Raw genomic sequence first — 13,612 nt, 5'->3', positions numbered from 1 at the left:
GGGGGACAGACAGAGGGACAGACAGGGGACAGACAGAGGGACAGACAGGGGGACAAACAGGGGGACAGACAGAGGGACAGACAGGGGAACAGACAGAGGACATTAGGGGGACAGACAGAGAGACGGACAGGCGGACAGACAGAGGGACAGACAGGGGGACAGACAGAAGGATAGACAGGGTGACAGATGGGGACAGACAGGGGGACAAACAGGGGGACAGACAGAGGGACAGACAGGGGAACAGACAGAGGACATTAGGGGGACAGACAGGCAGACAGACAGAGGGACAGACAGGGGACAGACAGAGGACAGACAGGCGGACAGACAGGGGACAGATAGGGGGACAGACAGAGGGACAGACAGGGGACAGACAGGCGGACAGACAGAGGGACAGACAGGGGAACAGACAGAGGGACAGACAGGGGGACAGACAGGCAGACAGACAGAGGGACAGACAGGGGACAGATAGGGGGACAGACAGAGGGACAGACAGGGGACAGACAGAGGACAGACAGGCGGACAGACAGAGGGACAGACAGAGGACATTAGGGGGACAGACAGAGAGACAGACAGGCGGACAGACAGAGGGACAGACAGGGGGACAGACAGAGGACAGACAGGGGGACAGACAGAGGTACTACAGTTGAGGTTTCTAGTAAAGAGACTAACGTATCCCGTCCCACTCTGTCCCTTTCTGTTTCGTCCTGTCCTATCCTGTCCATCCTCACCGGTGCTGTTTCCTCAGCAGGATCTTGATGGTGTTGAAGTCCGGTCTGTCCCCCGGCTCTTCGCTCCAGCAGCGCTGCATCAGGACGCCCAGCTCCTCGCTGTGACTGTGGAAGCAGAGGGACGGACGAAGGGGGGACGCACCGCCATGACGCACTGCCTGGACGATCTCTGAGGGGACAGGGAGAACAGTATTAGATTCTGCTGATGTGAACCTGTCTCAGCTGCTCAGCCTCAGATCAGCCCACAGCTTTCTCTGTCCACCAATCAGGACTCAGCTTATCAGTACGTGTCATCACTGTGTGTTCATCACATGATGAAGAGAGCAGTGTGTCTGTGACCGTGTGGGGAGGGGACCTGGTAAGTAGTCCTCACACCTGATCATAGTCCCCACACCTGATCATAGTCCCACACCTGATCATAGTCCCACACCTGAACGTAGTCCCCACACCTGATCATAGTCCCACACCTGATCATAGTCCCTACACCTGATCATAGTCCCCACACCTGATCATAGTCCCCACACCTGATCATAGTCCCACACCTGAACGTAGTCCCCACACCTGATCATAGTCCCTACACCTGATCATAGTCCCTACACCTGATCATAGTCCCCACACCTGATCATAGTCCCACACCTGATCATAGTCCCACACCTGAACGTAGTCCCCACACCTGATCATAGTCCCTACACCTGATCATAGTCCCTACACCTGATCATAGTCCCACACCTGAACGTAGTCCCCACACCTGATCATAGTCCTCACACCTGATCATAGTCCCCACACCTGATCATAGTCCCCACACCTGATCATAGTCCCACACCTGAACGTAGTCCCCACACCTGATCATAGTCCCTACACCTGATCATAGTCCCCACACCTGATCATAGTCCCACACCTGAACGTAGTCCCCACACCTGATCATAGTCCCACACCTGAACGTAGTCCCCACACCTGATCAAAGTCCCTACACCTGATCATAGTCCCCACACCTGATCATAGTCCCCACACCTGAACGTAGTCCCCACACCTGATCATAGTCCCCACACCTGATCATAGTCCCTACACCTGATCGTAGTCCCCACACCTGATCATAGTCCCACACCTGAACGTAGTCCCTACACCTGATCATAGTCCCCACACCTGATCATAGTCCCTACACCTGATCGTAGTCCCCACACCTGATCAAAGTCCCTACACCTGATCGTAGTCCCCACACCTGATCATAGTCCCTACACCTGATCGTAGTCCCCACACCTGATCAAAGTCCCCACACCTGATCGTAGTCCCCACACCTGATCAAAGTCCCTACACCTGATCGTAGTCCCCACACCTGATCATAGTCCCTACACCTGATCGTAGTCCCCACACCTGATCGTAGTCCCCACACCTGATCAAAGTCCCTACACCTGATCGTAGTCCCCACACCTGATCATAGTCCCCACACCTGAACGTAGTCCCCACACCTGAACGTAGTCCCCACACCTGATCATAGTCCCCACACCTGATCATAGTCCCTACACCTGATCATAGTCCCCACACCTGATCATAGTCCCACACCTGAACGTAGTCCCTACACCTGATCATAGTCCCCACACCTGATCATAGTCCCTACACCTGATCGTAGTCCCCACACCTGATCAAAGTCCCTACACCTGATCGTAGTCCCCACACCTGATCATAGTCCCTACACCTGATCGTAGTCCCCACACCTGATCAAAGTCCCCACACCTGATCATAGTCCCCACACCTGATCATAGTCCCCACACCTGAACATAGTCCCCACACCTGAACGTGGTCCCCACACCTGAAAGTGGTCCCCACACCTGATCATATTCCCCACACCTGAACGTGGTCCCCACACCTGATCATAGTCCCCACACCTGATCATAGTCACCACACCTGAACGTAGTCCCCACGCCTGAACGTAGTCCCCATACCTGAACGTGGTCCCCACACCTGACTGATGTCCCCACATCTGACTGTAGTCCCCACACCTGAACGTGGTCCCCACACCTGACTGATGTCCCCACACCTGAACGTGGTCCCCACACCTGACTGATGTCCCCACACCAGAACTTAGTCGCCAAACCTGAACGTAGTACCCACACCTGAACGTGGTCCCCACACCTGAACGTAGTCTCCACACCTGACTGATGTCCCCACACCTGAACGTAGTCCCCACGCCTAAACGTAGTCCCCACACCTGAACGTAGTCCCCACACCTGACTGATGTCCCCACACCTGAACGTAGTCCCCACACCTGAACGTGGTCCCCACACCTAAAATTAGTCCCCACACCTGATCATAGTCCCCACACCTGAACATAGTCTCCACACCTGAACTTAGTCCCCACACCTGACTGATGTCCCCACATCTGACTGATGTCCCCACATCTGACTGTAGTGCCCACATCTGACTGTAGTGCCCATACCTGAACTTAGTCCCCACACCTGACTGTAGTCCCCACACCTGAACGTGGTCTCCACACCTGAACTTAGTCCCCACACCTGACTGATGTCCCCACATCTGACTGATGTCCCCACACCTGACTGTAGTCCCCACACTGTATCTTAAGAAAACATAGATGGACCTTTTGGTGTCAGGGTGTGTGAGTCCAGGTAGAAGACGCCGCGCAGCAGTGCCACTTCCTGTAGGATGATACTGAAGCTGTAGATGTCTCCTTTCTGTGTCCCACAGGGGGAAGGACACTCTGTCCTCAGCAGCTCTGGAGCCGTCCACAGCTTACCTGGGGGGAGGGTCACACTCGGGTAAATCAGGTTTCACCACACACAGTTTCAGGTGCTTCAGGTGTTTCTGATGTCACATGGAGGTGCTTGGTTGTTTGTTTGTTTGTGTATAGAAAATGTTTGTGTGTGTGTAGTCGTACGTGCGTAGTAGGCATGCGTGTCCTCGGGGCAGCTGGCGGTGCGCAGACTCTCCAGACCATAATCGGTGATCTTCAGGACGAAGCGACTGTCCACCACACAGTTGGAGGACTTCAGGTTGCCGTGGGAGACGATGACACTGTTGTGGAGGAACAACATGCCCTGATAACAAACAACAGCAACAACAACAACAACAACAATAAACACAACATGGTCACATGATGATGATGACTTTGAATTTCCCTTCTGGAGGATCAATAAAGTATATCTTATGATGATGATGAAGAGGATGAGGATGTGTTACCTTGACGATGTCGGTGATCAGAGAGTATCTGAACATCCAGTCCAGAGTGATGTTGTCACTCTCCATCAGGTCCTGGAGGATGCACAAACATACACTCTGTCATTATGATGCAGAGACAGCAGTGACATAGCAGAGACAACAGAGATGGAGCAGAGACAACAGAGTCGTAGCAGAGACAACAGACGGCGCGGAGACAACAGAGACGGAGCAGAGATGTAGCAGAGACGTAGCAGAGACAACAGAGACGGAGCAAAGATGTAGCAGAGACAACAGAGACAGAGCAGAGATGTAGCAGAGAAAACAGATGGAGCAGAGATGTAAAGAGACAACAGAGACGTAGCAGAGACAACAGAGATGTAGCAGTGACAACAGAAATGTAGCAGAGACGTAGCTGAGACACCAGAGATGGAGCAGACATAGCAGAGACGTAGCAGAGACAACAGAGTAGTAGCAGAGACAACAGAGAGGGAGCAGAAATTTGAATTTTTTGCATGTGTTTTGGCCCTTAGGGATCAATTTACAGGTGTTTCTGCAACTGCCAGCAAGTCCCAAGTCCCAACGGTGAAATTTTGAATTATTTGGAAATTTGACATTTAATGCTTAATAAACATACACACAGTGTTATTACACTCTGTCATTATAATGCAGAGACAGCAAAGACAACAGAGTCATAGCAGAGACAACAGAGACGGAGCAGAGACAACAGACGGCGTGGAGACAACAGAGACATAGCAGAGACAACAGAGACAGAGCAGAGACGTAGCAGAGAAAACAGAGACAGAGCAGAGATGTAGCAGAGACAACAGAGCAGAGGCGTTTCCAGGATTTGAGGACAGGCCTCAGGCTTTACACATTTGCACAAGGAAGGGCAGAGAGCTGTGCTCTCTACAATCAACCCTCACTGATTTATGGACACATTTTGTTTTTGGAACTTGTGGTGCCCCTACGGACCGATTCCATTATAATTTGTCACACATGGTTCATCGTTATTATTTAACACATCCTGTAAGTTTTGTGATGATTGGACGAACACTTTCAGATTTATAGTCTGATTTGTGTTAAACAACGGCCATTTTTTGCATGTGTGCTTGCCCCTTAGCGGTCAATTTACAGGTGTTTCTCCAACTGCCAGCAAGACCCAAGTCCCAACGGTGAAATTTTGAATTATTTGGAAATTTGTCATTTAATGCTTAATAAATAAACACACAGTGTTATTCCACATCTCGAAACAAAGACATTATGACAAAATATTTTGATTTAATGAAATGTATGAATTATCTTCCGGGTCCAAACTCCACTTTTGTCCATGTCCAACAACCTTAGTCTCAGTGCTGACAGACATAAGATTAGCTCAGTGACTTTTAAATTCAAGAAAGACAAGCTACAGATCAGCGCTTCCTCTTAAGTATTTATAACGTGTCCTTACCGTAACACTTAGCAATCCTTTATTTTGACCTATATTTAAATAATAAGTTCATATTACAATTTAATTTGTGTATATTGCTATGCATCCCACTAGGTAAGGCAACAGGAAATATACACTGGCAAAAGTGGGCGGGGCAGCATGAGGTAAGTTCAACCCAATGCAATTAAATACAACAACTCTGCAGTGAATTCAACTTTTACCAAATTTATATTGTTCAGGCGGCACGGTGGAGCAGTGGTTAGCATTGTCTTCTCACAGGAGGAGGATTCCTGGTTCGAAAGTTTGAGCCCCGGGGGGGAGCCCCTCTGTGTGGAGTTAACACGTTCTCCCTGTGTGTTTAATGTGTGATACATTTAATAACCGATTTAAAGACTGTGTGTTGTAAATGTTCCAGAACAATAAGAACAGGCACATGTCCACTGTCTCTGTGTCTTGGTCTCTCGGTGTCTCTGTCCTGTTGTTGATGTTGCGACTTTGTAATCTGCAGTCAAACCCACGCTGAGTGAAGACAGCTGCTGCAGGAGGAGGAGGAGGAGGAGGAGGAGGAGGCGTCGGCGTTCACGCCGGCAGCTCACCATCCAAAACAGAAACAACCTACAGCTGGCTGACATGTGTTCACATGTTGCTAGGTTACCATGCCCTCAGATTGCTAGGTTACTGAGAGGAGAAAAAATCTGATGTGTGAAGGAATGTGAGAGGACCACTGGAGACAAAATGAGCTGAGGGTATAAAGAGCTGATAGAGGGGTATAAAGAGACAGTAGATGGTATAAAGAGCTGATAGAGGGGTATAAAGAGCCGATAGAGGGGTATAAAGAGACAGTAGACGGTATAAAGAGCTGATAGAGGGGTATAAAGAGACAGTAGATGGTATAAAGAGCTGATAGAGGGGTATAAAGAGACAGTAGATGGTATAAAGAGCTGATAGAGGGGTATAAAGAGACAGTAGATGGTATAAAGAGCTGATAGAGGGGTATAAAGAGACAGTAGATGGTATAAAGAGCTGATAGAGGGGTATAAAGAGACAGTAGATGGTATAAAGAGACAGTAGATGGTATAAAGAGCTGATAGAGGGGTATAAAGAGCCGATAGAGGGTATAAAGAGCCGATAGAGGGGTATAAAGTGACAGTAGATGGTATAAAGTGACAGTAGATGGTATAAAGAGCTGATAGAGGGGTATAAACAGACAGTAGATGGTATAAAGTGACAGTAGATGGTATAAAGAGCTGATAGAGGGGTATAAAGAGCTGATAGAGGGGTATAAAGAGCCAATAGAGGGTATAAAGAGCCGATAGAGGGGTATAAAGAGACAGTAGATGATATAAAGAGTCGATAGAGGGGTATAAAGAGCCGATAGAGGGGTATAAAGAGCCAATAGAGGGTATAAAGAGCCGATAGAGGAGTATATAGAGCTGATAGAGGGGTATAAAGAGACAGTAGATGGTATAAAGAGCTGATAGAGGGGTATAAAGAGACAGTAGATGGTATAAAGAGACAGTAGATGGTATAAAGAGCCGATAGAGGGTATAAAGAGCCGATAGAGGGGTATAAAGTGACAGTAGATGGTATAAAGTGACAGTAGATGGTATAAAGAGCTGATAGAGGGGTATAAACAGACAGTAGATGGTATAAAGTGACAGTAGATGGTATAAAGAGCTGATAGAGGGGTATAAAGAGCTGATAGAGGGGTATAAAGAGCCGATAGAGGGGTATAAAGAGCTGATAGAGGGGTATAAAGAGACAGTAGATGGTATAAAGAGCTGATAGAGGGGTATAAAGAGCCGATAGAGGGGTATAAAGAGACAGTAGATGGTATAAAGAGCCGATAGAGGGGTATAAAGAGCTGATAGAGGGGTATAAAGAGACAGTAGATGGTATAAAGAGCTGATAGAGGGGTATAAAGAGCCAAGAGGGGTATAAAGAGACAGTAGAAGGTATAAAGAGCTGATAGAGGGGTATAAAGAGCTGATAGAAGGGTATATAGAGCCGATAGAAGGTATAAAGAGCCAATAGAGGGGTATATAGAGCCGATAGAGAGCATAAAGAGCCGATAGAGGGGTATAAAAAGCCAATAGAGGGGTATAAAGAGTCGATAGAGGGTATAAAGAGCCGATAGAGGGGTATATAGAGCCGATAGAAGGTATAAAGAGCCGATAGAGGGGTATATAGAGCCAATAGAAGGTATAAAGAGCCAATAGAGGGATATAAAGAGCCGATAGAGGGGTATATAGAACCGATAGAGGGGTATAAAGAGCCGATAGAGGGGTATATAGAGCCGATAGAGAGTATAAAGAGCCGATAGAGGGGTATAAAAAGCCAATAGAGGGGTATAAAGAGTCGATAGAAGGTATAAAGAGCCGATAGAGGGGTATATAGAGCCGATAGAGAGCATAAAGAGCCGATAGAGGGGTATAAAAAGCCAATAGAGGGGTATAAAGAGTCGATAGAAGGTATAAAGAGCCGATAGAGGGGTATATAGAGCCGATAGAAGGTATAAAGAGCCGATAGAGGGGTATATAGAGCCAATAGAAGGTATAAAGAGCCAATAGAGGGGTATAAAGAGCCGATAGAGGAGTATATAGAACCGATAGAGGGGTATAAAGAGCCGATAGAGGGGTATATAGAGCCGATAGAGGGGTATAAAGTGACAGTAGATGGTATAAAGTGACAGTAGATGGTATAAAGAGCTGATAGAGGGGTATAAACAGACAGTAGATGGTATAAAGTGACAGTAGATGGTATAAAGAGCTGATAGAGGGGTATAAAGAGCTGATAGAGGGGTATAAAGAGCCAATAGAGGATATAAAGAGCCGATAGAGGGGTATAAAGAGACAGTAGATGATATAAAGAGTCGATAGAGGGGTATAAAGAGCCGATAGAGGGGTATAAAGAGCCAATAGAGGGTATAAAGAGCCGATAGAGGAGTATATAGAGCTGATAGAGGGGTATAAAGAGCCGATAGAGGGGTATAAAGAGACAGTAGAAGGTATAAAGAGCTGATAGAGGGGTATAAAGAGCCAAGAGGGGTATAAAGAGACAGTAGAAGGTATAAAGAGCTCATAGAGGGGTATAAAGAGCTGATAGAGGGGTATATAGAGCCGATAGAAGGTATAAAGAGCCAATAGAGGGGTATATAGAGCCGATAGAGAGCATAAAGAGCCGATAGAGGGGTATAAAAAGCCAATAGAGGGGTATAAAGAGTCGATAGAGGGTATAAAGAGCCGATAGAGGTGTATATAGAGCCGATAGAAGGTATAAAGAGCCGATAGAGGGGTATATAGAGCCAATAGAAGGTATAAAGAGCCAATAGAGGGATATAAAGAGCCGATAGAGGGGTATATAGAACCGATAGAGGGGTATAAAGAGCCGATAGAGGGGTATATAGAGCCGATAGAGAGTATAAAGAGCCGATAGAGGGGTATAAAAAGTCAATAGAGGGGTATAAAGAGCCGATAGAGAGGTATATAGAGCCGATAGAAGGTATAAAGAGCCGATAGAGAATATAAAGAGCCGATAGAGGGGTATAAAGAGCCGATAGAGGGGTATAAAAAGCCAATAAAGGGGTATAAAGAGCCGATAGAGGGGTATATAGAGCCGATAGAGGGGTATATAGAACCGATAGAGGGGTACAAAGAGCCGATAGAGGGGTATATAGAGCCGATAGAGAGTATAAAGAGCCGATAGAGGGGTATAAAGAGCCGATAGAGGGGTATAAAGAGCTGATAGAGGGGTATATAGAACCGATAGAGGGGTATAAAGAGCCGATAGAGGGGTATATAGAGCCGATAGAGGGGTATATAGAACCGATAGAGGAGTATAAAGAGCCGATAGAGGGGTATATAGAACCGATAGAAGGTATAAAGAGCCGATAGAGAGTATAAAGAGCCGATAGAGGGGTATAAAGAGCCGATAGAGGGGTATATAGAGCCGATAGAGGGGTATATAGAACCGATAGAGGAGTATAAAGAGCCGATAGAGGGGTATATAGAACCGATAGAAGGTATAAAGAGCCGATAGAGAGTATAAAAAGCCAATAGAGGGGTATAAAGAGTCGATAGAAGGTATAAAGAGCCGATAGAGGGGTATATAGAGCCGATAGAGAGCATAAAGAGCTGATAGAGGGGTATAAAAAGCAAATAGAGGGGTATAAAGAGTCGATAGAAGGTATAAAGAGCCGATAGAGGGGTATATAGAGCCGAAAGAAGGTATAAAGAGCCGATAGAGGGGTATATAGAGCCAATAGAAGGTATAAAGAGCCAATAGAGGGGTATAAAGAGCCGATAGAGGAGTATATAGAACCGATAGAGGGGTATAAAGAGCCGATAGAGGGGTATATAGAGCCAATAGAGAGTATAAAGAGCCGATAGAGGGGTATAAAAAGTCAATAGAGGGGTATAAAGAGCCGATAGAGAGGTATATAGAGCCGATAGAAGGTATAAAGAGCCGATAGAGAATATAAAGAGCCGATAGAGGGGTATAAAGAGCCGATAGAGGGGTATAAAAAGCCAATAAAGGGGTATAAAGAGCCGATAGAGGAGTATATAGAGCCGATAGAAGGTATAAAGAGCCGATAGAGGGGTATATAGAACCGATAGAGGGGTACAAAGAGCCGATAGAGGGGCATAAAGAGCTGATAGAGGGGTATATAGAGCCGATAGAGAGTATAAAGAGCCGATAGAGGGGTATAAAGAGCCGATAGAGGGGTATAAAGAGCTGATAGAGGGGTATATAGAACCGATAGAGGGGTATAAAGAGCCGATAGAGGGGTATATAGAGCCGATAGAGGGGTATATAGAACCGATAGAGGAGTATAAAGAGCCGATAGAGGGGTATATAGAACCGATAGAAGGTATAAAGAGCCGATAGAGAGTATAAAGAGCCGATAGAGGGGTATAAAAAGCCAATACAGGGGTATAAAGAGCCGATCGAGGGTATATAGAGCCGATAGAGAGTATAAAGAGCCGATAGAGGGTATAAAGAGTCGATAGAGCGTATAAAGAGCCGATAGAGGGTATAAAGAGCCGATAGAGGGGTATATAGAGCCGATAGAGGGTATAAAGAGCCGATAGAGGGTATAAAGAGCTGATAGAGGGTATAAAGAGTCGATAGATGGTATAAAGAGCCGAAAGAGGGTATAAAGAGTCGATAGATGGTATAAAGAGCCGAAAGAGGGTATAAAGAGCCGATAGAGCGTATAAAGAGCCGATAGAGGGTATATAGAGCCGATAGAGGGTTCTCTAGAGCCGATAGAGGGTATAAAGAACCGATAGAGGGTATATAGAGCCAATAGAGGGTATAAAGAGCTGATAGAGGGTATATAGAGCCAATAGAGGGTATAAAGAGCCGATAGAGGGTATAAAGAACCGATAGAGGGTATATAGAGCCAATAGAGGGTATAAAGAGCCGATAGAGCGTATAAAGAGCCGATAGAGGGTATATAGAGCCAATAGAGGGTATAAAGAGCCGATAGAGCGTATAAAGAGCCGATAGAGGGTATATAGAGCCGATAGAGGGTTCTCTAGAGCCGATAGAGGGTATAAAGAACCGATAGAGGGTATATAGAGCCAATAGAGGGTATAAAGAGCCAATAGAGGGTATAAAGAGCTGATAGAGGGGCTGATGGATGGGGTGATGGATGGTTCACTGTGCCCTACCTGCAGGCTGCCTCTGGGACAGTACTCAGTGATAACGCACATGTTCGGCGGGTCAATGCTGGCGCCAATGAAGTGGGTCAGGTGCTCGTTCTGAACATCTCGCATCTGCAAAGGGACAGAGGCCGATGGTTCAAATCCCACCAAGACCATCAACGTCCAACAAGCAAGGCACTGAACCCCCACATAGGCCAATAGGTTGGTCTGTCTGTCAGTAGGGAGGTCAGTTGGTGGGTCAGTAGGTGGGTCAGTTGGTGGGTCAGTTGGTGGGTCAGTTGGTGGGTCAGTAGGTGGGTCAGTTGGTGGGTCAGTTGGTGGGTCAGTAGGTGGGTCAGTAGGTGGGTCAGTAGGTGGGTCAGTTGGTGGGTCAGTAGGTGGGTCAGTAGGTGGGTCAGTTGGTGGGTCAGTTGGTGGGTCAGTAGGTGGGTCAGTTGGTGGGTCAGTTGGTGGGTCAGTAGGTGGGTCAGTTGGTGGGTCAGTTGGTGGGTCAGTAGGTGGGTCAGTTGGTGAGTCAGTTGGTGGGTCAGTAGGTGGGTCAGTTGGTGAGTCAGTTGGTGGGTCAGTTGGTGAGTCAGTTGGTGGGTCAGTTGGTGAGTCAGTTGGTGGGTCAGTTGGTGGGTCAGTTGGTGAGTCAGTTGGTGGGTCAGTTGGTGGGTCAGTAGGTCAGTTGGAGTTCTTACATGTTTCAGTTCGAACAGAAGCTTCCTTGTCAGCTCTATTCGTTTCTTGTTGATGTATTTAATGGCGGCCAGGTTCCCCTGCAGGAACAAAATTAATTATTCATGAGATCATCATGTTACGACATCATCAGTGGGTGATGTCAGCTGGTGTTAGACCTTATAGTATCCAGTCTTGGTGTAGATCTGGAGGTTTCCCTCCATCGTCATCAGAGAACCGTAGTTAGATCCTTTCTGCACAGAATCAGGGAATTTTTATGTCATTATAAAGTCCAAATAAAGCTAATTAAATGTCTGAAAAATAATATTAAAATGTCGAAAAGATTTAAATATAATGTCTGAAAAATGTTGATAAATGTCGGAAAAAAATAAATAAAAAGCCTGAAAAATGTAAAATAATAGTAATAATAATAAAAGCCTGAAAAATGTAAAAAAAAACAATAAAATGGCTGAAAAGGGTAAAACAAAAGTCAGAAGAAAAACCCATAAATGTCTGAATAAAAGTATTACCATAGACATGGTGAGTCTACTGCAGGTTCTCCTTAGAACTTTCTCCAGGTTGCACATCTGGACATCGTCCCAGGAAACCCTCCACAGCTGAGCCGCCAGCTCACTCTCCAGCTTCAACTTCCTGTTCCACAGACAGGAAGACAGGTGTTTGTGTGTGTGTGTGTGTGTGCGTGTGTGTGTTGAGAGAAGGAAGAAAAGAGAGAGAAAGGTGAGGGAGAGGATAAACAAGATGGACAGAAGGACAGACAGATGGATCTGTTTGCCATTAATGCCTCGTCCAAGCTGAGACGTACACACAAATGTTTCAACACTGTTTTCAGAATTCATTTCCTGTTGCCATCTTGGTGACAGGAAATGAATTGTTGTAAATGAAAAATACTAATAAAATGTAAAAAAAAAAAAAAAAAAAAAAGAAAAAAAAAAGGATATTAAAAAAAAATATTATGAAACTGTTTGAAAAAAATTGCTGAGAAAATGTCAGAAAAATACATAAAAAAATAGTTGAAAATTGTAATAAAATATAATAAAATGTCTAAACAGGAAATTCAGAGTTCATGTTAAGAAACCATTTGACTGGCCAACATCAGTTGATTTATTGATAGAAAACATTACACAGAGCAGACACAGAGAAACACTTCATTCTAAACCAATGAGATCATACAGAAATCATTTCATCATCTTCACCACCATGATGATGATGATTGTCATCAAACGTCTTAACATTAACATGCTGGTGGTTTAAAACTACGTTTATAGACCTGCAGAGAAGCTGCGACTGTCTGAAGTCCAAAGCGTCAACATGTTATTGTCTCATATTGTTTTCTTGTCCTCCATGTTACCAGTTGATTTATGACGTTCTATTAAAAACAAGTTTCAACAGGAAGTGAAGAATGAGAGACAGAGTTGTCTCAGGAAGCTGTCAAACACATCTGCGGTCTCAGGCATTTTGGCAAAGAGGAGGAAAAGATAAAAAGAAGACAACAGGGTCTTTATCTACACATCCTCTTTCATCCCTTCATCCTTTCATCCCTTCATGTGCGGCCTCGCTGTGATCTCTCTATTCCAGAGAGTGATGACGAATGGAGGAAAAGAGAGATGAAGGACAGGAAAGACAAATAACAGAGACAGAGACAGAGACATAGAGAGATGCAGTGAAAGTCAAACCACCACAACATGTGTGTGTATTCTGGTTCATCTATCCTTGTGAGGAACGGAGTTTAACACGTAGAAGTGAGGACGTTTTAGTAAAATGAGGACGTTGACACGTGTGTGAGTGTCTCCGAGTGTCTCACCTGTAAATGAAGACAGTCACTGTAACAATGATGACAAAGACAAAGCAGATCACTATGGCAACCATCTGTTGCATCGTAACTGTACCTGGAGAGGACAGAGGGATGTTAGGACAGGCAGCAAGTGTGTCTGTGGATA

General features: G+C 45.8%; 1 protein-coding gene and 1 long non-coding RNA gene across 2 annotated transcripts in view; one reads left to right on the top strand and one right to left on the bottom strand.

Annotated features, from left to right (window-relative positions):
* npr1a (natriuretic peptide receptor 1a) overlaps positions 1-13,612 on the bottom strand; it is a 37,791-nt gene that overhangs the window by 4,757 nt on the left and 19,422 nt on the right. Inside the window, exons 8-16 of the mRNA XM_049602533.1 lie at positions 13,477-13,561; positions 12,185-12,305; positions 11,834-11,908; positions 11,678-11,755; positions 11,001-11,105; positions 3,921-3,992; positions 3,619-3,778; positions 3,322-3,477; positions 729-897 (exon numbers count right to left, since the gene is read on the bottom strand). Coding sequence (XP_049458490.1) covers positions 729-897; positions 3,322-3,477; positions 3,619-3,778; positions 3,921-3,992; positions 11,001-11,105; positions 11,678-11,755; positions 11,834-11,908; positions 12,185-12,305; positions 13,477-13,561 — 1,021 coding nt within the window. The remainder of the gene's footprint in view (positions 1-728; positions 898-3,321; positions 3,478-3,618; positions 3,779-3,920; positions 3,993-11,000; positions 11,106-11,677; positions 11,756-11,833; positions 11,909-12,184; positions 12,306-13,476; positions 13,562-13,612) is intronic.
* On the top strand, positions 7,392-10,586 carry LOC125904935 (uncharacterized). The gene is made up of 3 exons (XR_007451594.1): positions 7,392-7,445; positions 7,694-7,878; positions 8,640-10,586. It is a non-coding gene; the product is annotated as an uncharacterized LOC125904935 (long non-coding RNA).

This window comes from Epinephelus fuscoguttatus, linkage group LG17 (assembly GCF_011397635.1).
Source record: "Epinephelus fuscoguttatus linkage group LG17, E.fuscoguttatus.final_Chr_v1".
In the NCBI taxonomy this organism is placed as follows: Eukaryota; Metazoa; Chordata; class Actinopteri; order Perciformes; family Serranidae; genus Epinephelus; species Epinephelus fuscoguttatus.
Note: the sequence above shows the minus strand (reverse complement) of the source record. Positions and strands in the feature narration are given on the sequence as shown.